General features: G+C 36.9%; 1 protein-coding gene across 4 annotated transcripts in view; it reads right to left on the bottom strand.

The window, feature by feature from the left end:
* Positions 1 to 259: 259 nt before the first annotated feature.
* cyld (cylindromatosis (turban tumor syndrome)) overlaps positions 260 to 24,322 on the bottom strand; it is a 25,843-nt gene continuing 1,780 nt past the window's right edge. Inside the window, exons 2-17 of one of the 4 annotated variants that reach the window (XM_015380722.1) lie at positions 23,010 to 23,552; positions 20,415 to 20,717; positions 17,528 to 17,633; positions 16,888 to 16,983; positions 16,426 to 16,542; positions 10,831 to 11,213; positions 9,321 to 9,486; positions 9,103 to 9,244; positions 8,873 to 8,995; positions 7,626 to 7,717; positions 7,352 to 7,418; positions 5,064 to 5,196; positions 4,787 to 4,895; positions 4,499 to 4,617; positions 3,983 to 4,199; positions 260 to 3,358 (exon numbers count right to left, since the gene is read on the bottom strand). In XM_015380722.1, the coding sequence (XP_015236208.1) occupies positions 3,174 to 3,358; positions 3,983 to 4,199; positions 4,499 to 4,617; positions 4,787 to 4,895; positions 5,064 to 5,196; positions 7,352 to 7,418; positions 7,626 to 7,717; positions 8,873 to 8,995; positions 9,103 to 9,244; positions 9,321 to 9,486; positions 10,831 to 11,213; positions 16,426 to 16,542; positions 16,888 to 16,983; positions 17,528 to 17,633; positions 20,415 to 20,717; positions 23,010 to 23,501 (2,850 nt within the window). In that variant the 5' untranslated portion in view covers positions 23,502 to 23,552 and the 3' untranslated portion in view covers positions 260 to 3,173. The remainder of the gene's footprint in view (positions 3,359 to 3,982; positions 4,200 to 4,498; positions 4,618 to 4,786; positions 4,896 to 5,063; positions 5,197 to 7,351; positions 7,419 to 7,625; positions 7,718 to 8,872; positions 8,996 to 9,102; positions 9,245 to 9,320; positions 9,487 to 10,830; positions 11,214 to 16,425; positions 16,543 to 16,887; positions 16,984 to 17,527; positions 17,634 to 20,414; positions 20,718 to 23,009; positions 23,553 to 24,322) is intronic. The other 3 variants (XM_015380723.1, XM_015380724.1, XM_015380725.1) reach the window with 3 other exon arrangements.

Below are 24,322 nucleotides of genomic sequence, written 5' to 3'. Positions count from 1 at the left end.
TTATATAATGTATTTCAGTTATTTAGCAAATGATTAAAAGATTTATCGACTAACATAAAACATCTACATTTGTTGCTGAAATGCCAAGCTGAAGCGAATCGTCGCCTTCCTTAATGCATTTAAAACATGCAGCGCATCCTTCAAAACTGGCTTTATTTGGTTAACATGTACAGGAACATCACTGACATTAAGCTTCCACCCCTTACACATGTCCACACTGTACAGATTATATATATATATATATATATATATAGGTCACACAAGAAGTTCCTCTGTTAGATTCCCTGTGACATTGAGCGTGACTACAAAGCCAAAAAGGTTTCATTTTAAAGCTTCCCTTTGACTTTATTCTCACAGCCAAAATCTGTGACATGAATGGATCAAGGTAACACCTACAGCTGAAGGCAAATATTTACATACAGTTAAAAAAAAAAGACAAAACAGTGAAATAAATTAATTTTTCCTTTTTTAGGTCAGGATAACTCAGATCATTATTATTTGCTAAAAGCCAAAATAATAAGATATTTGTGAAGACTTTGTTTAAAATGAACTTTATAACCATTAAAATGTCTACAAGTCTATAATAAAATTATTTGGAAAAGCTCAGACGATTATGTGATGGCTTTGCAAGGCACACCTGATGAAGTATCTTAAAGCAACACCTCGAACATAACATTTATTGTATGACTTCAACCAAGAGAGGAAGAAAACTGTAGACCCTGATTAATTCATCCTTTTCTTTAGTCACAGCTTTACGACTTGACAAGGACTCCTGGATCATGTGGAAACTTAACCGGAATATTTGAGCAAAAGTCCAGTTGTCTTCGATTTCAGCCTGTTTTGTGGTTGCCGTCCTTAGCTATAATAATTTATAAAAACATTGTACAGTATAAATGGAGAAAAGGGGTTTTTCATCTTCCAAATAAAATGTTAATATATATTTTTTTTTTTTTACAATTTTTTGGATAATTACTTCTCAAAATCTTTTGCTATCTCAGCTAATAGCAATTTTTCTTGTCTCAATAATCCAGTTAATGATTACTAAATGAGAGATAATTTCAGTTGTTTTAGTCCTAATTTGCACTGATGAATATGTCAACTTCAGGCATCTGGAAATCGTACCCATCTATGGGAATGTCCTCATACTGCTCAGTTCTGTGTCCCAGAGAAGAAAGTGTTTTCGGGTGAAATCTGTGCATCAATCAAAGAACAAAAGGCTTTTTGGAGAAAACCACCTGAAGCATGAATCCTGCTGCCAGAATGGGCTGAAACTCCACTCAGCTAGGAAGAAGCAGCAATTAAAAAAAAGATAATTATTTTGGCATTTAGCACATAGAAATACAGCTGGTAATCCAAACTGACCTAAACCAGGAAAAGTTTGGCCACATTTATGCTCATGGCATTGAAAATAATCCAAATATGTAAACATCTGGTTTGAGCTGCATTTGTCTAATGCTGTCTGCAGTTTGAAATTTTTTTTTTTTTTCCTGAATTCTGTGGGATGTGAAACCAGTTAACCACCTTAGAAATTCATTTTCTGTAAAAGTGGAACATAATCGAAGCCATGTGGGTCAGTTTTAATTCTTTAATAAAATGTCCTCTTTAAATACACAGATATATGGTGTCCCATGGTTACACCCATTGTGCCTTTTTCTTTTCCCATCCCTTGTTAACTGATAATTGAGTCCCCGTTAAAAATCAGTAGTTGCTATAAGACAACATAAAGTACAAACACTCACTTAAATATACAGTGAAAGTGGACAGAGAGTACCCAACGTCATCAACCCTGTTTCTTTCTTTTTTTTCAGACTTTGTTATAATTAGAGTTTAAATAAATTATATTTGATCAGATCTGTTCTGTTATCTAGGGTCAGGCTGGAAATCTCACAGGTCACACCTTCATTAAAGGCAGTAAGAGTCAATACTTTGCTTCAGCTGGAAATCAGACCTGTCAGGACAGGCAGGGGGAGGGGAAGAGAGGCTTTGTAAACATAAAACATAATTCAGACTTCCTCGTTAACACAAAGAGCCAGACGCGGCATTTCTTCACACCACACACGCTCGACTCGAGGAAAAAACAGCCAGACTTCTCCAGTTTTTCACCTCATTGACCCTGTGAATGCACAGAGCGCTCCACCGAGCAGCGTTACAATAGAAGCCATTGTACAAGCCTCCTTTCATGCATTTATCTGCCACCTACTCTGCATTAGCGATGCAGGCCATTCTTTAGAGCTACAGCAGAGGAGCGAATCTGTATTCTGTAACAAAACTCTGATGTCCCCCAGCCAACAAATTAGCACTCAGTGTGACTTCAAACGGGGGCGAGTGGAAGAAAGAAAAACTTAAACGTTTCCTGATAGGTCCACTTGGAGATGGTGGAAAGGTGCCGACGTCTGTGGCAAAGCACGATACTTTCACTAAGGCTGCATTTATCCTGCAAATCATACAGTGAAGGACGTTTCTACAGAGGTTATGGAAAAATGGACGCCAGGTCATATAGAGCAGAAGAGCATGGGCATAATGCGACTGCACACCCAGTTGACAACTATACTGTTACTACCCGGAGAAATCTATGCTACTAAGAGATTTTGCACAAGGTTTCAATACAGCACATATAGGCTGGGTGAAAGGTATTCTACATCGTGTTGCTTCCTTAATGTGTGATATGGATGCTCCCATGTTTTACAGTGATTTAGAATAGCAGGACTCCTCTTTTCTTAAGGTAAATGAGGTGAGCAAGGTCCTCCCACAGGCTCCATTTGTTTTCGCTGCACATGTTTAGTCAGCCACTACGACGCAACACGCTCTGCCGCCCATCCTCCCTAAACAGGGAGTGGATCCTCATAATACCTACTTTGGCTTCATTAACCACTGCCGACGTGCAGCTGTGAGACACATGAAAGCTACATAGGACTACATAAAGAACACAATACTTTAAACTAATGCACAGTGCAAATAGGCTTCTCTCTTCTCTTGTCCATCTCCCTAACTTCCCGAAATGAGCCGGCTTTGAGGGAGAGGATAGCTCCAGATACTGCAGCACGCCCCGGCACCCCATTCTGCTGGGAGACAACTTCTCTGCTATGAGTTCAGGTCTTTCTCTGAACCTCCAGGCTGAAGAAGTGGAGATGGAGTGGCAGAGGATGAAAGGCGTAGGCTTTAGACAGAGGAATCTACTTGTAAAGGCTCATGGTCGAGCTCTGATACATGCACATATAGGCGTCGCAGAGCAGACGTCGCGCCTGGCCCTGGATGCTCTTGGGGTCCAAGGTGTGCAGCTCCTCTGGGGTCATTTTCAGATAGGCTTCCACTTCGGGACAGGGAGACACCTGCGGTATGTTGAAACCATTCTGGCCCCCTGCAACATGAGGTTTAACTGTTAAATTAAGGCGCTTGAAGAACACTTACACTTCCCTCTAAATTCTACATCTAATAATACAGCTATACATTGTTGTTGTTTTTTAGATCATTAACAGTAAATTTTAAGGCCTTAATAGGACCTCAAAATATCCCATCAACCTCAGAGGACAATTGAAGTAAAAAGTTGTTCAGTTGGAATGTGAGCCAGGCCTGTTTACGTTGCAGAAGGGGCTTCAAGAAACAGCATCAATAATTAGCTACTTTTTCTTTTCTTTTTTTTTTTATTAACTTTTAAATATAGATCTGCTCAACTGTAGAGATGGAGCCATTTCAAAGGATAAACCTAAAATTAATCTAATATTCTATCTGATCTGTGTCCATTTTTTCTAACTTTTATGACCATTTTAAATTTTCACACAGATTTTTTTCATTTTATAATTACTTTTAAATCTTATTTTATTCAACTTCTTAGTCTAAAATTATAACCCTACCTCATTCTCTAGTTCTCAGGCGACATCCTGCTTGTGAATAATAAATAGCTCCTTTTTAGGCCTGTCGTTAGATTCTCGATCCAGAAAGAACTCTGACTAGAAACAAAACATTGTGTGGCGGTCACACCCACCATCACGGTCCGCCATGCTGTCGAAGAAAAGCCAGGCAGAATCGGCGCTGCCGTACTTGACGAAGGCCACGTAGTGACTGGTTTCGATGCACAGCACAGCAAACAGCTCCATCCGCTGGCGGGGGAAACCGCCCTGACGCCCCGTGCCTTCCTGCAGCTCCTTGGGGACGGATAGTTTGTTGTGTCGATGGGCTTTTCTTCTCGGGTGGAGGTGAACCTAAATGAGAATGAGCAGAGGCACTGTCATATTCTTCTGGGTTTATTTTTTAAGAAAAATACAAGATATCTTATGTTTTTTAGTTTTTTTTTTTTTTTTTTTTTTTTTTTTATAAAAATCCAAGCAAGGCATTCATTAAAATGCTCTACTGGAAAATCATAAAAACTAAATGCAACTTTAATCTAATTTGGAAACATGTCCTCTGCTACAATACTCCAAAATAATGATTTCTTTGGAACTGGCGCCACCAACTGGACAATTGTGACATTGATGTTGCAGCACCGCTCTCCGATGTTTACCTGTGTATTGCACTTTTCACAGAACTGCTTAATCTTGCCAGCAGTGATATCCCCGTCCTCATAACAGTCTCTGCATTCGTAGAGAGCCAGGCCTCCACAGATGCGACATTCCCTCGGAGCTGAACAAATGATACAACAGGCTTCTTTGAAAAACTGATTGAAGAGCAAGGAAAGGTTTCTTTCATTTCAGCTGAGCTCCAGTGACAGGCCAGAGGAGTTTCATTACCAAATGCCACACAGCTGCAAATCAACTCTACAGACTGGGACAAAAAAAAACACACAACTTACTGTCTTCAAGAAGGTCTGTGATGTCTAACTCCAAGGAGGGAAAAATCTTGTTGAACATTTTGAAGTCCTTGCCGAAGCGTGGCATCTGGATGATAAGGCAAGACGGAGCCTTGGGGAGCAAGAAAAGGAACATTTATGAAGATTATAAAGAAAGCTTCATTTAGATTCTAAATCCTGTTTAACAAAGAAGATTCGACACAGTGCAGATCTGGGCTATATCGCATGGAAATGTAAACATCCCTAAAAATAAAGTGAAATAAATGAAAATACTACTTACCTCTGCAAATTTTAAGTCACTGTTTATGAAGGACCACTCCAGAAGCTGCTGGATGGTTGGAACTCCGACCTTGTCCTTCTTGTCCATAAAGATTTGGTAAAAGTAACAGTCCTGGACTTTCTGACCTGCAGACCTGAAAGACAAAACAAAATGTCATGGGAAGTTAGGATTTTACTCAATGCTTTATCTCGGAGATGAAAAATATTTGCTTTATTGGCAAAGGCTGCAGAATTACAGATGAATCTCAATAGATTCATTATATTTGAGGGGTTAATTTATTTATTTAATTATATTTAAAAAAAAAAAAAAACAATTGCCGTAGAGAAATATCTGTTTTATGGCTCATACCAAAATAGTACAAAAATCACAGCATATGTCACAAATGGAGATCTGACCAAGTACTGATGGTGGTTGGAGGTGCTGGTGGCGCCAGTGTGCAGCAGCCTGGCTTCTGTCAGTGAGCTCCAGGGCAGCTGTGGCTACAATGTAGCTCACCGCCATCATTGTGTGAGTGAATGGATGAATGACTGTAAAACTCTTTGGTCAAATCCTCTAACTTGAAAAAGCTCTTTATAACTACATGCTATTTACCACTTAGTAGTTGTGTAATCGCTGGACAATATATTTGATAGTAGGCTGATATTTCTGTATTAAAAACATTTTTAACATTTACGTAGCTCAAAGTCCTTAACTGTTGGTCGGCTCTGGTGCGTATAAATCTCTTCCTTCCACTAGATGTTTCATTAATATGCTGAGTTACTGAACAGCCAGTGTTAGAGGCTCAGTATCTACCCGAGGATGTCAATGTCTGTGTGTTTGGTGTTAAAGGACCAGTTTCTCATGAATGAATGAGTGAAATTCTGAAATAAAGAACTCTTTGGGTGATGAATATAATTAATATCAGCTGTAAATTAATTTTATCTCAGTGGTATTCAGCCTATTAAGATGCTACTGGAGAACATATATCCACCCTTGTTTAAGGATAAGCATATTTAAAACAATACACACAAAAAAAAACATTTTTCCAGCAGTTTAACAAAACAAAATCATAGTTGGCTGAATGGTTGCTAAAAGGGTTTAATCTTTTTACTGTATCCTGCATAATTTAAGCAAGCTCTTCCTGATCCATGCGAGCTAATGAGAACATAAAATAGGAGAGCAGCTGTTGAGGCAGAAAAAAATATTGGACCGCTCAACCTTTTAGCACTATTAAAAAAGGCCTCAAAGAAAAATAAAGTAAAAGCTGAATATCTAAAGGACGACACCTCAGACAAAGACACATTAATAAAATCTATGTAGGAACAGGATTTTAAGTTACCAGCACCTTCAGGTATAACAATGGTAACAGTTTCCATAGAGAAGTAGGTTTTAAATTCATGGAGGAAATTGATTTTTTAAAACACTGAATTTATAATAGATTTTTTGTTTTACTTTAAATTCACCAGGAGCAATTTCCCCTTTAAAAATTCAAAGGTATATTTTAACCAAATATAAAACAAGAATGTACCTGCAGTAGTTTAACTTTTAAAATGTGGCTATAGAGAAATTTGTCTGCAAATGTGTTAATGTTATATGATCATTCAAGCCACCAGCATTACAGCGAGTCCAGTGCCTTTTAGCCAATCAAATATGCTCAATAGATCATGTGACACACTGTGGCTTTAGGTAGAAATGGGTTTCTTAACAGTGAAAAAAAAATTTGCAGGTGAATTTCTGCCGAAGTTGTTTTTTTATTATGGATTTTCTAGATTTCTAGGAAAAAAAAAACAATTCAAACACATAATTTCACTGTATAAATCAGATGTCTAAAAAAGGTCTGATCCTGATGAGACCTTTTCTCATGTTTTTGTATACATGAGTGTTCTCATGCATGCAGATAACACCCGCTGATGTGGTTTAATGTGTCAAAAAAGCAGAAGAGAATAGCAGCTGTCGAAACTGGTAATTCAGCTGCTGTGAACTGCAAAAAACGTACTTAGAACACAGTCATAAATATTCTAAATAAAACCTCAGATCTGTCGTTAGATCAGGTCCAAAGCCTTAAAGCAGCGGCATAAGCAAAACTTTGGGATGGACTCTGGAATCTGCATATTGCTGAATAAGAAACAAAACAAAAAACTATTGAATTATGTGGAATCAGCTAAACTTGTGTATTTTAACTTAGTTTTATAAATTCATACAATTCCAACTTGAAAATGCTTATTTGTCTTTCTTACTCACCTTCACCTATTTTTTTTAGAAGCAACTTCGAGGAACTTTTTGCTTTCTTGTCAGTGTTAGCTCCTTACCTTAGCTTCAGGAGTGGATCCACTCTTAATATGTGATGAAACAGGATATTAAGGAACTCCTCAGGATCTGCAGAGAATAAAGCAACTCACTGAGGTTGGATGTGATACTTATGTGCCAATGCTGCCATCTACTGCTCACAGATAATGTGTTTGCTTTGAGAGTTAAGTATTCAACACAATTTCCGTCTGAGATAAAAATGGCAAATATATAGGAACAAGTTCACAATTATAAAGGATTTTGGATTCAGGACATTATCTTTCAATTTAACTGAACCTTTTTCTTCAGACGTAAATCCTGAGGCAGCTTCTACTTTCTCGAGGATCCTCCTGAGCTTCATCACTTTCGTGGCACAAACGTACCCATGTCTGTAAAACAAGGAGGACAGTGCTACAGGAAGACTTCTGGGATGTGCATTTTGGGTATAAGAGTAGAGTAAAAATATAAAATAAACAACCCTTTAACCTGGACAATGCCTTGCAAAAGTATTAATGCCCCTAGAAATTATTTTTTGCTGCTCTAAAAACCCCTAAGTTGAATGTGTTTCATTTAGATTTTATATGACAAAAATTAAGTGGTTTATCATTTTAAAGTGGAAATGGATTAAATCGTTTTAAATTACATATATAAAGTACGTGTGCCTGTATACAGCATTGTTTGGTCGATGTTCGTATAGCTATCTTGTAGAGACCGATCGATACAAGTTTTTTAAAGGCCAATGCTAATACCGATTACTTTGACAGTAGCCTAACAGATCCCAACATGTGCTTACGATATGTTTGGGCTCATCCTTGGAGCCAGTTTTGCTTATTCTTCTTACATTTGCATGATACAAATTACATAATGACAATAAACATTAAGGTATAAATTTAAACAAAAAAAATCCTATTAACAAATCAAAGAAAACATTTACAATTTTTAGTAAATGAAGGGGAGAGGCAATGCAAGCACTTCAGGTAAAGCTAATGTTGGTCAAGAATATCGGCTGGCTTTTGTATTGGTTTATTTTTACCATCTCATTCTGATTGAAATTAACTATTTGCAAAGTAGTTGAAGCTTAACCAAGCTGGTTGTGAGGATATTTTCTGATTTCTATTTGTCATTCCATTTGGACTTCTGGACTCGGAGCAGATTCATCCAAACCATGAATCCAGTGAGATCATTCTATCGTGTATTGCATTGGTTGCCTCACTGGTTTGCTGGAACGTAAACCTCTGTCCCAGTCTCTTGTTTTCACAAACAGATAATTCCCACAACAGCTGGGAATCTTTACTACAACAGAAACTCAGAAGTAGCTAGAGCTAACCTTAGTACAATTTGGAGCATCTATGTTTTTGGAGGTGGGAGAGATCCCACACATTCAATGCTGAAAAACACTGATTTGATTCCAGCATATTATACGAAAGAAGTATGATATCTTTTGCAAAGCACAACATTTAAAGGCTTGACAGCACTATAACATAAAAGCAAGCTAAAAACAGAAGGTTGTTTAAAAGTTATGAAGGGCAGCTACTGTCACATACATGCGCAGTGGATTGACTATCTCTGTGCGTAGCAGCTCCTGAGTCTCTCTGTAATATTCCACGTCAGTTTTTGAACGTGGCCTCAGCAGAACCGTGTCCAGTACAGAGCTGAAGGAGAAAAGACTGAGGAGCAGAAAATAATAACTATATTAGAAAGAAGCATCTGTGTCCTCATGTTTAACAAATACGGTCATTAAATTAAGTTACTGGAAAAGTGAAGCGGCACTGACCAGAATAGAGTTGAATCCAGGTAGCAGGAGTTGTAGTGGCCTTGAATGCCTTTCTTTTTCCCCACCATAACATCCAGACCATCGTTCTCTGTCCGAGGTGGAGTGTTCTCATGCACTACCTCACTCAGATAACCTCCAAATGCTGCAAGAATTGAAAGCAATAACCTTAAAGAAACTGGAAGAGTAGAGTTTTGATATTGCTAAAACTCTTGATTTACCAATAGAGTTGCACCGCTCTATGGGGTTGGAGGAATGGTGCAGGGAGGGGAAGCGGGAGTCAGGCCGACAACATTTGAGCTTCACAAACAGAGCTTTTTTGGGTGGGCAGGTGAAGTAGCGAGTCCCTTTGAAGGTGCCATCAGTGCATCCAGGGCACTCTTCTTCCTGAGAGAAAAGCGTCACATCCGTAAATGTTACTAGTGGAGCAACTGCTAAAATCAACTGTAAAAAAACACGTTTTTTCTAGAAAAATCTTTAGCAATTTGCACCAGATCAGCACTATTGTTGGGCCATAAACCATGACATTAATTTTGGACACTGCAAATCAGCAAAGTTTAGAGGTCTGGTAAAGTTTTGAGGGTTTTGATGATTTTTAAGTATTTCACGTGTTTACTGTTGTGTAAGACAACAAGCTAACACATTTAGCTGCATGGTACACCACACTAACAAGTTTTGAGCAGTTTTTTATAAAGCTAAAACAAGCTTTATTTCATGTGTTTCCTCATATGCTTATCACATGTGTTTACCAAAACATGACTAACGAGTCATTTGAGAGGAGTGCCCTTATATCTTCTAGCTACTAGCTTAATCACATAAGCTTAAGCATCAATTAAATAAAGGTTATTGATATCTGAATGCAGATCATTTAATGAAACTTTATTTTATCAAATAATGTATTTAGCTCTTGTTATTGAATTGTTAATTGGTTTGAACATATCCAAATCGCTCTAAATCAGAAAAACCCAGTGTGACCTCATTACCAATTCTTTAAGATAAACATGATTCTCAAACATAAAATGCATTATGAACTGTAATATTGTTGCTTCATTTTATTGATAATGGTTTTCACCCATTTTATTATTTTTTGTGTGAATATAGTGGCTTTGTTTAGTTGAGTTTCACTAGATCAGTCAGGAGTTTTTAACTGAAATATGTGACTTTGGGCTAAATTATTTTTCTTAATACATAGTTATATTTTTTATGGAATTTGTGGCGAATTTATTCCAAATATGTGCAGTTGTCTGTTTGACCATGATCTAAGCTCGATCCGCACTTTAATTTGTTGTTCTAAAACCACAGCCAGTTGGGGGAACGTTGAATAAGTCTCAACTACACAACACTTTCTTGACGTGTTCACATTTGCTCCAAAATGCTGAGAGGAACAATGCTACTGTAACAACTGAACAGGTGAAACTCTTTGGGAAATGTACTTGTTTAGTTTTTTAGCTAGGTACTGTGACTTCCCCTCATCACTATAGAGGAGCCAAACAAACAAGAAAGTAGGAACTCACCAAGCTCAGCTAGATGAAAAATACAGAGACAAAAACCCCTAAGAAACCAGTCTGTCCCTCTACATTTTTACAGATGGTTAATTGGGTTGGGGGAAAGTTGGGGGAGAAGCTCTTTTTACTTCATACTAGTTGTCATATTTTGAGCTTTAGATTTTGGATGCCAAAAAGGAGTCCAATGATTTGATATATAATGCTCTGATCATAACATATAACTCACCAGCTCCAGTCCAGCCAAAGGCTCCAGCAGGCCAGGAGGCAGGCCCACCCAGCGGATAACACCACATAGAGGGGGGTTCTCCTTCACCTCCACCAGTGAGCCCACCTCAAGACCTGACTGCCCTCGGGGAGGCGTCGGAGGCCGAGGAGACGGAGGGTTAGCAGGCGATGGAGGCTCGAGCTGCTCTCCCATTACAGACCCAACAGAAAGTGAGATGGGCCCTTGGCTTATATTCTCAGGGGTCTTACGGTTCAGGCTAAAGGGCAGCGAGTGGAACTTGTTGTCACTTGACAGTGAAGTTGCGGGTGGGGCTCTGGATGGTGGAGGAGACTGGTTGAATTCAGGTGGGGTGTCGGTGAGTGACTTGGCGGGGTCTTCTCCTACTAGAAAGCAAGATGCAACATTTAGTCATAATGTGAAGGTTGTCTTTAGAGATTTTGTATGGTCCAAATGGAAAAGACATTTTTGAGAACAGGATGGTTTAAAAAATAAAAATTAAATTGGACATACATCACCAGAAGCCATCTCCACAACATTTAAACACACCTTAACACATAAGTTAACAAGACTGTTGTAAGGAAATCTGGCTAAACACCTATAAGAAAAAAAAATCATTATATCTAATAAGAGGTCGCTCAGTTATTTTAATTTGACCTTGGGTCATGATTTGTAATTTTTTAATTAAGGTCAATTTATCTCAAAGAAGATGAAAGCCTAAATTAATGTCAGATTGTCTAATATAAACTTTCAAATAAATATAAATTGACACAATTTTAAGATATTTAATAATTTAATGACTCTTTCTCTCGGTAATTACTGCTGACAGATTGTTATTATCGACTTCCTTATAGAGGATTTTTCCTGCCAAAAATCAAGAGCACACATTTTCAATTAGAGAGCAGAATTTCCTTTATTTGCACTCAAACTTGTTATGCAACTATTCAAAACTTCTGCTTTCTATCATACATATTCTCATCTCCATCAAATCTTTGTTTCTGCTCTCAGATCTACATAATGCTTCTTGCACAAATATTTTCTCCTCTTGTTTACTTCCTTTTCCTTTGCTTTCGCACACAAACCAGTGTCTGCTTTGGTCTGAGATACGCTCACAAACCTGTTGGCTCTGCTTGTGGATTTTTTATTTTTTTTGCTTTTTCTCACACTGGAATTGGATTGTCGCCTAGCAACCTTTCTAGCCAAGAAGAAAGGGTGCTCATGTTTTTTTTTTTTCCTACTGAGTTTGCCTGTTATTGCTTAATAATAATAATAATGCCTAATAAATAAAATGCATTATTGAAAACCTTGACAATTTTTAAAATATATATATATAAATAAATAAATAAAACTGTCAAGGTTTTCAATGAAAACAGCACATTATCATAAAGTGACTTAAAAAGTAAATCCAATTTAACTCTTTACAAACATAAACTTGATATATTTCATTGGGATTTTGTGCGATACACCAACAAATAACACATAATTGTTAATTGGCGTGATAAAAATGGTCATCTCATATTCCCTTTTTAATTTATGTACTAAAAAAACATGCTTACTTGCACATAATATGATTATCGTTGTTTTTAATACAGCCCTATTTTTTTTTTAACATACTGTGTTTTTTTTGCAGCGCTAATATTAATGTGAGCAATGACTAAAGTCTAAGAGAAAAAAAGATTCAAACGTTTTTTTACGCTTTAAAATATATATTAAACCATTTGAAATCATGCAATTTGAAATCCAATTTGCAACGCATTTGTTGTCAAAATTTTGTATTGTTAAAGAGGAATTGTAAATAGTATTATTAATCATTATCAAATTCTGGAATTTGTAAATTTATTTTTAAATCCCATTTCTAAATTAGGATTTAAAAACACAATTGATAAACCTGACTATAAATACATTTCCTCATCACACATTTAATAATATCATTTCTTAATCCATTTCCATTTTTTTTTCTTTATTAAATTTTTTAAATTGTATGTTCTTTTTTTTTTTTTATCCGCTCCAATCACTTACGTGACGTTTCTGGTCCCTGAGACCTTTGAAAAGTAGTTAAACCAATCACAGTTTTTCCTCATATGTAACCAGCTCTCTCATTGGTTAGATCGGTTATATCTGTGGAGCAACTGTGATTGACTTTACAGGATTGCAGTGTGCCCAGGGACCAGAGAGTTGGCAGAAAAGATAAAAAGAAAATGTAATTTCAAAAAGGATTTGAATACAGAAAATGACATGTTTATTATTTATGAAATATGTAATTAGGAAAGGTATTCTTTATCAGATTTAGGAATTTTGGTTTTTAAATCTTCATTTAGAAAAAGGATTCCAAAATTCATTTTTAAATTCCAGTATTTAATGACGAAATAATAGCTGCAAAGTTACAATTCCTCTTTAAAATTCAATTTAAAATGTGCAATTCGAAAATGCTTTTCAAATTGCATTATTTAAATGTCACATTTGAAATTGTTGTGGTTCTTTTTCAGTAACTCTCTAGGTCTCTAGTTTTCCACAAGTTTGGGCTGCAGTTTTACATAGAATCCCAATAAAACATTCATGTTTGTGCTTGTGACGAAAAAAAAAAATATATATATATATATATATATATATTCCGAAGACACTGTGTCTAAAACCTCTAACAGAACTTTTTTTTTTTTAAGGTTTTCTTTCTGTGGTCTTTATATGGAGGAGTAATATAATGACAAACTTATGTCTATGAGTTTAGCCTTTTCTTGGACAAAGGATAAATATTCCTTTAGTGAATCAGAAAAAAGATGGACATCTGTTGTGCCTTCATCTTAATTCATTGGAAAAAAAAAATTACAAGCATCCAAACAATCGGACAGTACTTCCCTGGTAGGATATAAACAATCACATATTTACAGGATTAGATTAGTGAGCATTTGGAAGAAACTCATTTCACTGTTTACGAACGAACCTTTAATTTCTGAAATTACAACACAGATCGGCAGAACACCCTGCATTTTTAACATTGCCAAGCAAAATGGGAAGACTACTTTTAGAATCTCCTATTTTAGCACACTTATAGTTTTGATTTCCAACTTTCAAGAAGAATTAATTTTATTATTTGACAAACAAATCTAACTAGGAGCAAAAGCTAATTAAACAGTAGAAGACAAAGGTAATGACATGGAGTGGATACGTCCCACACACCACAATATATAAAAAAAAATTGTGTTTCAGATCCACTAAAAATATTAACAAAAAATAAATTAAAACAAAACATGAAAACCAAAACTTGAAAGGTGGGATGTGATGCTGACAGAACCAATCAATAATGACCGCAGTAACTAAAGCTTTTACAAATACTCGGGCATGCAATAGGCATCACAAAAACACTAAACTCATTGTCAGCAACTGCAGCAAAATAAAAGTTAAGGCATGTAAAGGAGTCCTTTGCAGTCCCAAGCATAATTAAAAGTCTTTAGCAACACCAGTTACTCCATACTGAAACAAGGTAGGAATAAAATGGTGATGAAGGACAAGACGAGTGGAAAAGTCTTAAAAGCAAGCTCCTGCATCAACCTACTAACCAGGTTTCATCCCGGCCAACGGTTATTTACACAAATTAGCTTCAAGTTTGTTTGGTTAGCATTTGGTGCTCCTGCTATTAAACAAATGAGCCCTTCTAGTGAAAAATAACGGGTGTCTGTTGCAGTAAATGCAAAACACATTTTCTCAGGAAAATCCTTTAACTAAAAAGTATTCTATTTTCTTTAAAGATGTAAAAGACTTGTTGCTATTATAGACTACACTAAGTTGGTTTATAAAATAAAACATCTAAAAATGCAGAAGCTATGAATGTATTTGCAAGAGACTGCGTCATTTAAATTATTTAATTTGTTTAAGAGCAATTGAAATAGTTCAGAAAGAGACTGCAGCATCCTATATGCACAAAGGAGGGTCATCACAGATCCTTCCTCCCAGCCACTATTTGACCTTATAACTGTCATGGCTGTTAAACAACCTCAATAATTATTTCCATGCCACTACCAGCACTTTGTACTATTATTAGGAAGCACTGTGTGCCCTTTTACTTATATGCAAAGTTTATTTTCACTCTAAAACATGATGGTTCTTTGTAGCCTTTACTTCGCTGCCCTAATGACATCAGAGAGTGGATACCACTGAATTCTCTTAGTTTTAATTTCTTTAAAAAAGCCCCTGCTGTCTAAAGACCATCTAGAGAGAGTGGTTAATGCTTTTATTTCCTCATGCCGGGACTAATGCAACTTTCGAAAGGAGTTAGCCAAGCATCTCTCTCACATCTATAGCTGTTAAAGAATGCACATAAACCAGAGCACAAAACTCCAGATTTAGCATCTCTTCACAGGGTCCCTTCAAGTTTTTAATTAATTTTAAAAGTATTTAAAATGCTCTGCCCCTTTCCAATGTGTCTGGGTTGATTTTACTGCTCATAGATTTGCAGAATCGAGGCCTTTGTCCTTTTTTAAATCCAGAAAGAGCATTGGTTCCTAAACTGTAGAATGAGCTGCAGTTGGAGGTCAGGTAGGCTCCGTCTGTTGATGGTTTTGAAATCTTTTTTGAAAACACACTTTTTCCCCATTTAACCCAGAATGATTCAGCATCTATGCTTTAATCTTTGTGTAATATATTTTCCTTGTATAACTTATCACATATGTGTTCAGGGCTGAAACAATCATGATTAATCGATTATTAAAATAATTGTGAAGTAACATAGTAATCGATTAATCCTTAACTGGAGAGTTGAGACAGAAAAATGTGTCTTTAGATTACAACTCACGTAGAGCAGTAATTATACGGAAAACATTTTGTATTTAAGATTTTCTTAAAAATAAAAACATTTTTGTCTGCCAATATGCGCTATCCAGAAATCCTCAAGTGGAAAAGTTTCAGTTTCACCTGGTTTAATTTAGTAAAAAATCTTCTTTAAGGAACCTTTGGCTATCCGATTATTAATTGATTAATCTAAAAAATAATTGACTGATTAATTGATAAGCAAAATAAACATTAATTGCAGACCTATTTGTGTTAATATATAATTTTATACTTTTTCTACTATACATACATTTTTGTACAGCAGTTATTTTGTTTTAAGAGAGCTTTACAAATAAGTTTGTGTGATAGGGTAGTCGTTTTGTGCAGTTTTTCCTATTTTATAAGTCTGCTTTTCTGCAGAGATAAATACAAATTCACAATTTGTCTTTTTTTCATCTTTACAGTCTCATTTCTATTTTTGTTTCATATTTATTTACTCATGCGTTCATCTGCTCCCTGTCACTATCCTTCTGGTACACCTATATTTTCCCAATGAAGGACATCTCTATTTCTATTTTAAACATAATAAAGAAAGCTTGAACAAAATTACTTCATTTAGATGCTATTCAATTTGTAAAAAGGAGAAATGCTGTGAGTGATGCAATTAGTCTGACTTACTTATGGGTTTAAATAAATGATTAATTTTATGTTTTAACGCTTCGGGTCATTAAAAACAAAAAAGCTCAGAAGCAGAAAATATTAAGCAGGCCTCGGCGAAACCTATCAGGCCTCAGCAGGAGCTTGCCAACAAGACGACCAACATCCCAAGAGTTTTACCTTCATCAATGTACCATGTGCTTTTGGATTTGGGCTGAGCTGGGGGGTCAAGAGAGCTGCCATTTAAAGTATAGTAAAACTCAGACTTGCTCCTACTGCCACACTGATGAGCTAATCCTGCAAGTAATGCAAGTACATGAGGGGGAAAAACAAGAGAGGAGTTTAATGTGCAGGTGCACAGCTGCTACTCTGAAATTAAAGGAAAAAAATCCAACAAAGAAGATTTATAAAACCACTATAAACCTTTACAGCAAAGGAAAGTCAAGATTAAAAAATACAAAGCCATTCTTAAGACTGGTATAGAACGGTTAGGACATTCCTAAAAGTTCTCCATTAGTTAACACAAGCAGAAAGATTCTCACTTCTACAACTAAAAAGCCAAGTTGTCTTTTTCAGTATTAGCTTCTCAAGTTTAGCTGTAAAAATGTTAGGTAGCTCAGTATCATAATGTTGGTGTAGTACCTTTGCTCTTTGGTTTGCTTTGGCCAGAGGAGGATTTGTCACTGCCTCTGGGGGCAAAACTGTGCATTGGCAGCCTTTGGTTCTGCATGGGATATTCTGCACAGAAAGACAGACATAACCGCAATGTAAGTGAAACCAGAACTTTTCATTTTTGTCACGTGAAATATCGACAGAGAAAGCTTCAGAACCTACATTATAATTCTCCGTCTCCACATTTAACTAAGAATTAGTTTGGGGAAAAATTCCAATTCTCTATTTGATTATATTTCTTCTTTAACAGCCTGACAGAGTGGGAATGTCAGTAATTTGGAAAAAAAAAAAATAAATAATTAAAAAAGGAGAATGTATATATCAGTATATAAAGTTCTATGTTTGGCAGAAACATGCATAGGCACAAACCAACACGCCATTGTAGAGAACAAAGACCCAGAGTATCTCACTGGACTTTCAAACACAAGAGAGCCATCGCCACAAAAGGCTCTCTGTTCCCGCTGAAACACGAACGCCGAACACAAACTCTGACTGCTCAGTGGGAGCTCAGTGCTGGTCCGATGGAGGGACAGCTCAACCTTTCCAGAGACTAAAAGTTCCAGCACTGCAGAAACTGAGTACACACACTGATAGAGATGAGGTGACTTACCTGGCATTACGTCACTGATGTGGACGAGTCGAGTGTGCTCCAAACTGGCAAAATTACACACCAGCTTCCCTTCAATCATACCATCCCAGTTCCCTATAGGATTGTCCTAAAAAAGTTGGAGACATAAACACGTTGAAATACTTTCAAATATTCCTCATCAATGCAGCCCTCATGCCCTCGTTGGCAGCACAAGCTTTAATTTCCCTCGTTTCTGATAATGAATCATCTATCACAACCTAAAAGAGACGCTTTAGCTTGGTCCTCTCCATTATCATTCTTCAAACTACTTGGCTCCTCTCGACCACTTAAACAGCAGATCTTCCAACGCAGGTCATTCCTTATGAAAGCTCCGAGCAGAGCCTTGCTATTCCTCCTCCTCAGGTTCAAATGTAGGATTCTGTTCCAGGGGACTATCTGGAATAAGGTTAAATCCAGAGCAACTGGCGAGAGAAGGCAGGGCGAGGCTGATCGCACAGTGAGGCAGAGCAGTGGGCTCTCCTCAGCTCCCAGCTGGCCTTTTGCCATGCTGTTGGGTCATACAGCTTCAAGTCTTTACCTCACTCCCCGCGTGACTGCCTTGCCTTTGTGTGGGAGGCTCAGATGCACTGAGTGGGCTGCTGCAGCAGCTGATGTGGCTGCTAACAATCTGTAGTCAAATGCCTCGTTTATATGTTTCAATTTTAACATGAGGACAATGCAACAAGCCGTAGCGTCCAACTAAAAAGAAAAGTCCTTTATAGTCAAAACTTAAGACTAAATGACTTCATCTAGTTTAATAATTCAGCATTGACCCCTTCCCAAAACCATAAGATTTTTTTCTTTATATTATTACATGAAATGACGGGATAAGAGCACACAGATCAAAACTAAAGTAAGAACATTAACACGGTTTTAGTTATCTGGAAAGAATACATATAAACATAACTTTCTTAGGTGTAACAAAAAAAATTAGAACACTATTTGGTATTTTTTAAACAACAGTTATATAAAAATCTTACTTTTTCAGGAGCAAAAACTATTCCACCTGCTTTTAAAATCAATATTAAATCCTCAAATATTTCAGCTACAGTAGTGGGATCCATAACATTTATCATTGTTATTTCATATATATATATATATATATACACACACGTTTTTTTTTCAATAGAGGTAATTTTCAGATTTTCACTACAATGTATCTAGAAACCACAACCATTAAAAGAATCTGTCAAACTCACCTATCAAACACCTGATTGGTCACCCTGCACATTAAGGCGAAACAAATCGATTACAGAGACTCGATTCGCGTTAACCCCGCCCCCTAACTTTGATGGGTGAGTTTGACAGATTCTTTTAATGGTTTCGATGCACTGCGACACAGGACCATGAAATAATTAAATGCACACTGAAATAATTATAAAATTTTTTCAAATAAAATGAAGACATATTTTATTAAATTAATGACACATTTATATATTTAATTCCTTATTTATTTAATGAATTACACATTTAATTAATTGTTGATCACTGTATTTATATATTTAATTGTGGCACTTTATATTAGTGACGTGGTTTTAATTAATGAATGACACATTTATTTATTTTATTCCACATTTAATTAATTACTGACACATTTAATTGCTTATTTAATGCTGTATTTATTTATAAAATGTAGCACTTTTTATCCTCCATACGGCAGTAGCATCAAGCAATGGGAATTATTTTTTTTTTAGCAACAGGAACTGACAGGTTGGTCAGTTTATAGGGAAGGGAATGCTACAATATAAAGAGATGTCCTGGATGAAAACCTGTTCCACAAAAACCTTAGTTTTAAAAACCCAAAGCATACAGCCAAGATCCTAAAGGATTGACTTAAGAAGCACTTTGTGAATGTCAAAGCCCAGACTGGGATCTTGGTTAAACATCTGGAGAGATCTGAAAATGGCCGCACACTGATGGGTCCTTTTCAACCTTAAGGAGCTTAGGTGCATCACTAAGGGAAACTGCCAGAAGACAGTAGCGCTGGCATCATATTTAAAAACACTTAAAGCCCGAAATCGTTAAGCAAGGGGTGTAAAAGTTTTTTTTTTTTTTTTTTTTTTACTTGTAATAGATGGAATAGTGGAAAAAATCTAAAAAAAAAAATTACATTTCCAAATATTCATAAAAGGTTTTGTGTGTAAAATTTTGAGGAAATAAACGTATTGTATATTATGTTTAATAGTTTAAGTTGAAAGTTTATAACATAACTAAATGAGGAAAAAGAACAGAGTGATGAATGCTTTCTGCAAGCTCTTCAATTGTTGCAAAAATATATTTCTCTTTTTTGCCATTTTCTCTTTGAGATAAGAGAAAGATATACACAACAAGCAGGGATACAGGCTATATTGTTAGCCCACAAAAAACAAAACAAAAAAAAAAACGAAGAACGTCTTGTCAAGGTGTTAAAGCGGCCAGGGAGCAGCCAGGGCTGGGTAAATCAATGAACTGATTACCTACCCTTATTAGCGGGTGTAATTTCTTCTATAAAACTGAACCATTTTTACGTCTTCCTTTGAGCATGTGACGAGTTTCAACATGACAATCAGTAAAAAACTTTACCTTAGATCCAACAAATAGTATTTCCCATTTTTATGATTCATAAGAATGGAGTTAAAACTTCAACCTCTTTAGGTCAAAAAGAAAACCTTCATTTCAGAACAAATGCATCAAACCAACTGGTGATTTGGGCTTTATTTACAATCACAAATGCTAGACATCTAACTTCTCTTTGCAAGCTATTTGGGAATTACAGAAACTATCATGGCCCAATGCATTTAAAAACATCCAATTTTTATGTTTGAACCCACCCCTGTCTGGTTTCAAAAACAGCAGGTACAGCATCTAATTGAACTGGAGCCATACTTACCATGTCCACTCCCACATAGTAACCATGGCTCTCATTCCCTGGTAGCAGGTCACAAAAGATGACGGTTCCTCTCTCCGGCTCCTCTCTCAGCACCACCCTGGAGTTGATCTCCAGCGGAGGATAGTCCTGGTCGTCCTCCAGTCTGATCTGATTCACCTCTAGCTGGCCCAAACTTTCATTATCATCGTCCTCCCAGAGTTCCAGCTTATCCAAGGCAACAAACACGCCACACTCTTCCTCACAACGGAAGAGCTGCCGGCCCTGGTAGGAGCCCTCCGTGAAGCCCTGGCCCCGACCCTCCTCCTTGGACACGAGAGGAGAGAGCGGATCAGAGATAATTCAGAGATAGGACAAAGCTTAGAGGGAAAGTTGATTTTTTTTAAAAAGGATCAGGCTGTGGATCTTTTTTCAATCCTCACCCAAGTTTTTCAACTTTCCTTTTCATGTACACCTCTAATGCGTTTTTGTGAGCTAATGTTGGATTAATTTTTCAGGATCAGCTTCCTTATAAATAGAACTATGCTTAGACTAAAACCAACACTGCACTGCTATGGTGAAAGCTTGTTTATATTGTTGCAGGACATAAGGTCCAAAGCAAACTTAGTGCCGATATTATTCACAAGTAAATTACACCGGGCTCAGTGGTGGAGGGGGTAGCACTGCTGCCTTGCAGCAAGAAGGTTCTGGGTTTGATTCCCAGCTTGGGGTCTTTCTGCCTGGAGTTTTCATGTTCTGCCTGAGCATGCGTGGGTTCCCTCCGGGTACTCCCACAGTCCAAAAACATTGCTGTTAGGTCAGGATGGATGGATGGATGAATGATACGGTGCAATTATTTGCTTACATTTATGTTAGCCTATACAGTGAATGAAATTATACCTAAAGGATAGAAAAAAAAAAGGAAAAACTCTTTATATTCATTCCACTTTCAGGTAAGGATAGAAAAAGATAGAGATTATATATTTTATGTATGTTAAAAACAGATATTTAAGATAAGAAATCCAAACCAATTATCCAGAATTTCTGAAACTCAGTTATTGCTCAGTATTCACAGTCAATATGCACCATGCTGATTAAAATGTCTTTTTAGTTGTTTTTTTAGTTTTAGGGGGATACTTTAGAGTTTTTAAAATGAGAATTTGGAAAGTTGTTGTTCCTTCCCATACATATGCCAAATCCTCTTAGGTTTTTAGATATGTGAAGAAATGCTAACCGTTCATCAGAGGAAGCGTCCATTTTAGATCAAATTTTAAACAAAACCAAGTTCGACTGAAAACACCGCACATCGCTGCCATGTTTCCTGTCATTGTTTTATGTTGATTTAACCCTGTATGCTGTATTAATCAGCCTGTTCTACTGTGACTCAAAGAGGCCTAATATTCGTTTTTCCAGGTTCATACTCTTTCAGAGATTACAGCAGATCGACAATTGACTACAACGACTGACGTCGGTTACTGATGTCGGCTGAATCTAGGCTAACCTCTGGTTGAAAGGGATAGATTCATTTCATACAGATGTTTGAGCTCAGATTTGGAAACAGTGCTGGGTTTGGAAAAAGAAGAAAAACAGTTTGGACTTTTTTGCTGTGCAAATTACTTTTAGCAACATTGGTGCATAATAATTCCTCTCTGTTTTATACATTCAAACACTAACGACAATGGTCACAAATTGTGCTTTAATAGAACTATGTGTACCTCTGCTTTAATGAGATACAAACTGTCCAAATCACTAATGAGTTATGTTTTCCTGCCTTTTGCAGCATGTTTTATATGCATGGCAGCCATATTCAGTGCTGTAATTAGTGCTGCTCAGTTCCCTCCAACTGACCAATTGGGAATTACCACTTCAAGGGGCATTTGTTTTTATTTTGTTTTATTCTTTATTTCTGAAGGCAAATAAAAATACATAATCAAATCTGAGCACAAACAGAACATATTTTTAACTGTCCAGCACCTCCTGCAGCTATTATAACTTCACAGAACCTCGTTTTCAAAACCTGTGTATCCTCTCATAGATGATCACTTAAAAGTCGATTTAACTAAGAAATTTAACAATCTAAGTGATATAATTTAAAATATTATTCTTGCGAATCCTTTATCAATTTGTTGTTTTTTTACCTGCTCTTCTGCAATGTTTTATAAATTAATTAGCAGTAAGTAATGCTTAATTAAATTATATTATTCTGTGCAATGAAGCAAATTATCTTGCATTATTACATTCTAATATACAGAAATTATTTGATAAAGTTAATGCTAGGTGTGTTACTGAGAAATAAAAAACAAATATATAGATAAGAGTAGGTAACAAAATACTACTGTGAGGAAATTAATACATATAAGCAAGGTTCTACTTTCGCTAATCTAAAAATATACCACTGACAGTAACAAAACAACTTTTTAAATCTAATTTTGTTGAACATCTGAGCCGCTTCTATGGTTATAAAAAACATTTACATATTTCTTATACATTCATGTTGAAGTAACTGGAAGCTTACAAGTTATTTTCACCCCTATATAATCTATGTTATTCAAAAAGTCTTTAATTTGTTATTGTTTTTTTGATTAGTAATGAAACTGCTATAGAAATCCTAATCCTCACCAGGAGCTCGACTCCAAACCAGATTCCGGAGAGGGCTCGGTCGGGAAGCAGCGAGCCTTTGAAACGCACCACTCCAGGTAGAGGTTCATCCCCCGAGCGCAGCTGGACGCGCACCTTGGAGCCACAGTCGATGTCTCGGACGCGTTCGAGCCGTTCCTCGTCAGAGAGCAAGTTGTATCGCTCCTCACAGTTGGTGATGGGGAAAAGCAGCTCAGCCAGCTTCTCGTCCAGCTCCACCACGTCCCGCTCATCTAGGCTCAGCACCACGTTGGTCTGGTCCAGGATACGGAGGCTCTTCTTGCCCTTGCATGGGGGAAGCGTTCGGCCCAGGCTGTTGCGCTCCTGGCAGGCCTGGCCGAGGCTACCACGGGGAATCCTCAGGGTCTTTTGGGTAGGCTTCTCCACAGAGCATTCCTTCACAACCATGTAGAAGCGCCAGTCCTCCCTGAAGCCCCCGCTAGCCTTGTCCCCGCTCCACAGGGCAGAGCTCATAGCTGCATGGCAGACTGGAGGCCAAGCGCCAAGACAAGCTTGACTGATGGTCTAAAATAACAATCAAAGATGATAATTTAATAATAAGCAGAACAGACAACAATATCTACTTAAATGCTTGAAAAAAAAAAAAAGCTGAAGTTAAAGTTACCAGGAAAACTCTCACTTTAAAAAAACAAGCAATTCTCTTTAATCTGCATGAAAGGAATAAAACTGGATGGGTGGATGCACTGTCTGCAAAGCTGCAGCATTCTGCAGTTTTGAAAAAAAAAAGGGTTTATGATACCACAAAGATTCAGAGCATTATATAACGCAAACAACACATACAACATGAGCAGGAGCTGTTGTTTCCGTTTTGACAGGGCAGAAACATACGAGTACAGATTGTTTAATAAGAAAATTACTAAGGAGCATTACTGGATACTAGATATTCTGTCATATCTAATGGGTACTGACTATGTCATGGTCAAGGAACTGCATTTAAAACCGGATTACACCCACCAGCCTTTTTTATAAAGAACCCAATGATCTGCTTGTTTAGAAATATAGCAGAAACCTTATGCTGATGAAGGTTCTCAGTCATCCAGGTCATAGTCATTCCGTAAAAATTCAAAAAATATCCACTGGACTTGGTTTTCAAAGTTTTGAAAACGTTTCGCAACCTCTCCAGGAAGCTTTCTCAATTCAAATGTCTGGATCCGCAGTGAGTTTGAGTCTTATATAGACAAAGCCTTGTATCGCTTGGAAACATGCAATGCTATATAAGACTCAAACTCACTGCGGATCCAGAAATTTGAATTGAGAAAGCTTCCTGGAGAGGT

The sequence above is a fragment of the Cyprinodon variegatus genome, unplaced genomic scaffold (assembly GCF_000732505.1).
Source record: "Cyprinodon variegatus isolate N-32 unplaced genomic scaffold, C_variegatus-1.0 Scaffold220, whole genome shotgun sequence".
Taxonomy (NCBI): Eukaryota; Metazoa; Chordata; class Actinopteri; order Cyprinodontiformes; family Cyprinodontidae; genus Cyprinodon; species Cyprinodon variegatus.
Note: the sequence above shows the minus strand (reverse complement) of the source record. Positions and strands in the feature narration are given on the sequence as shown.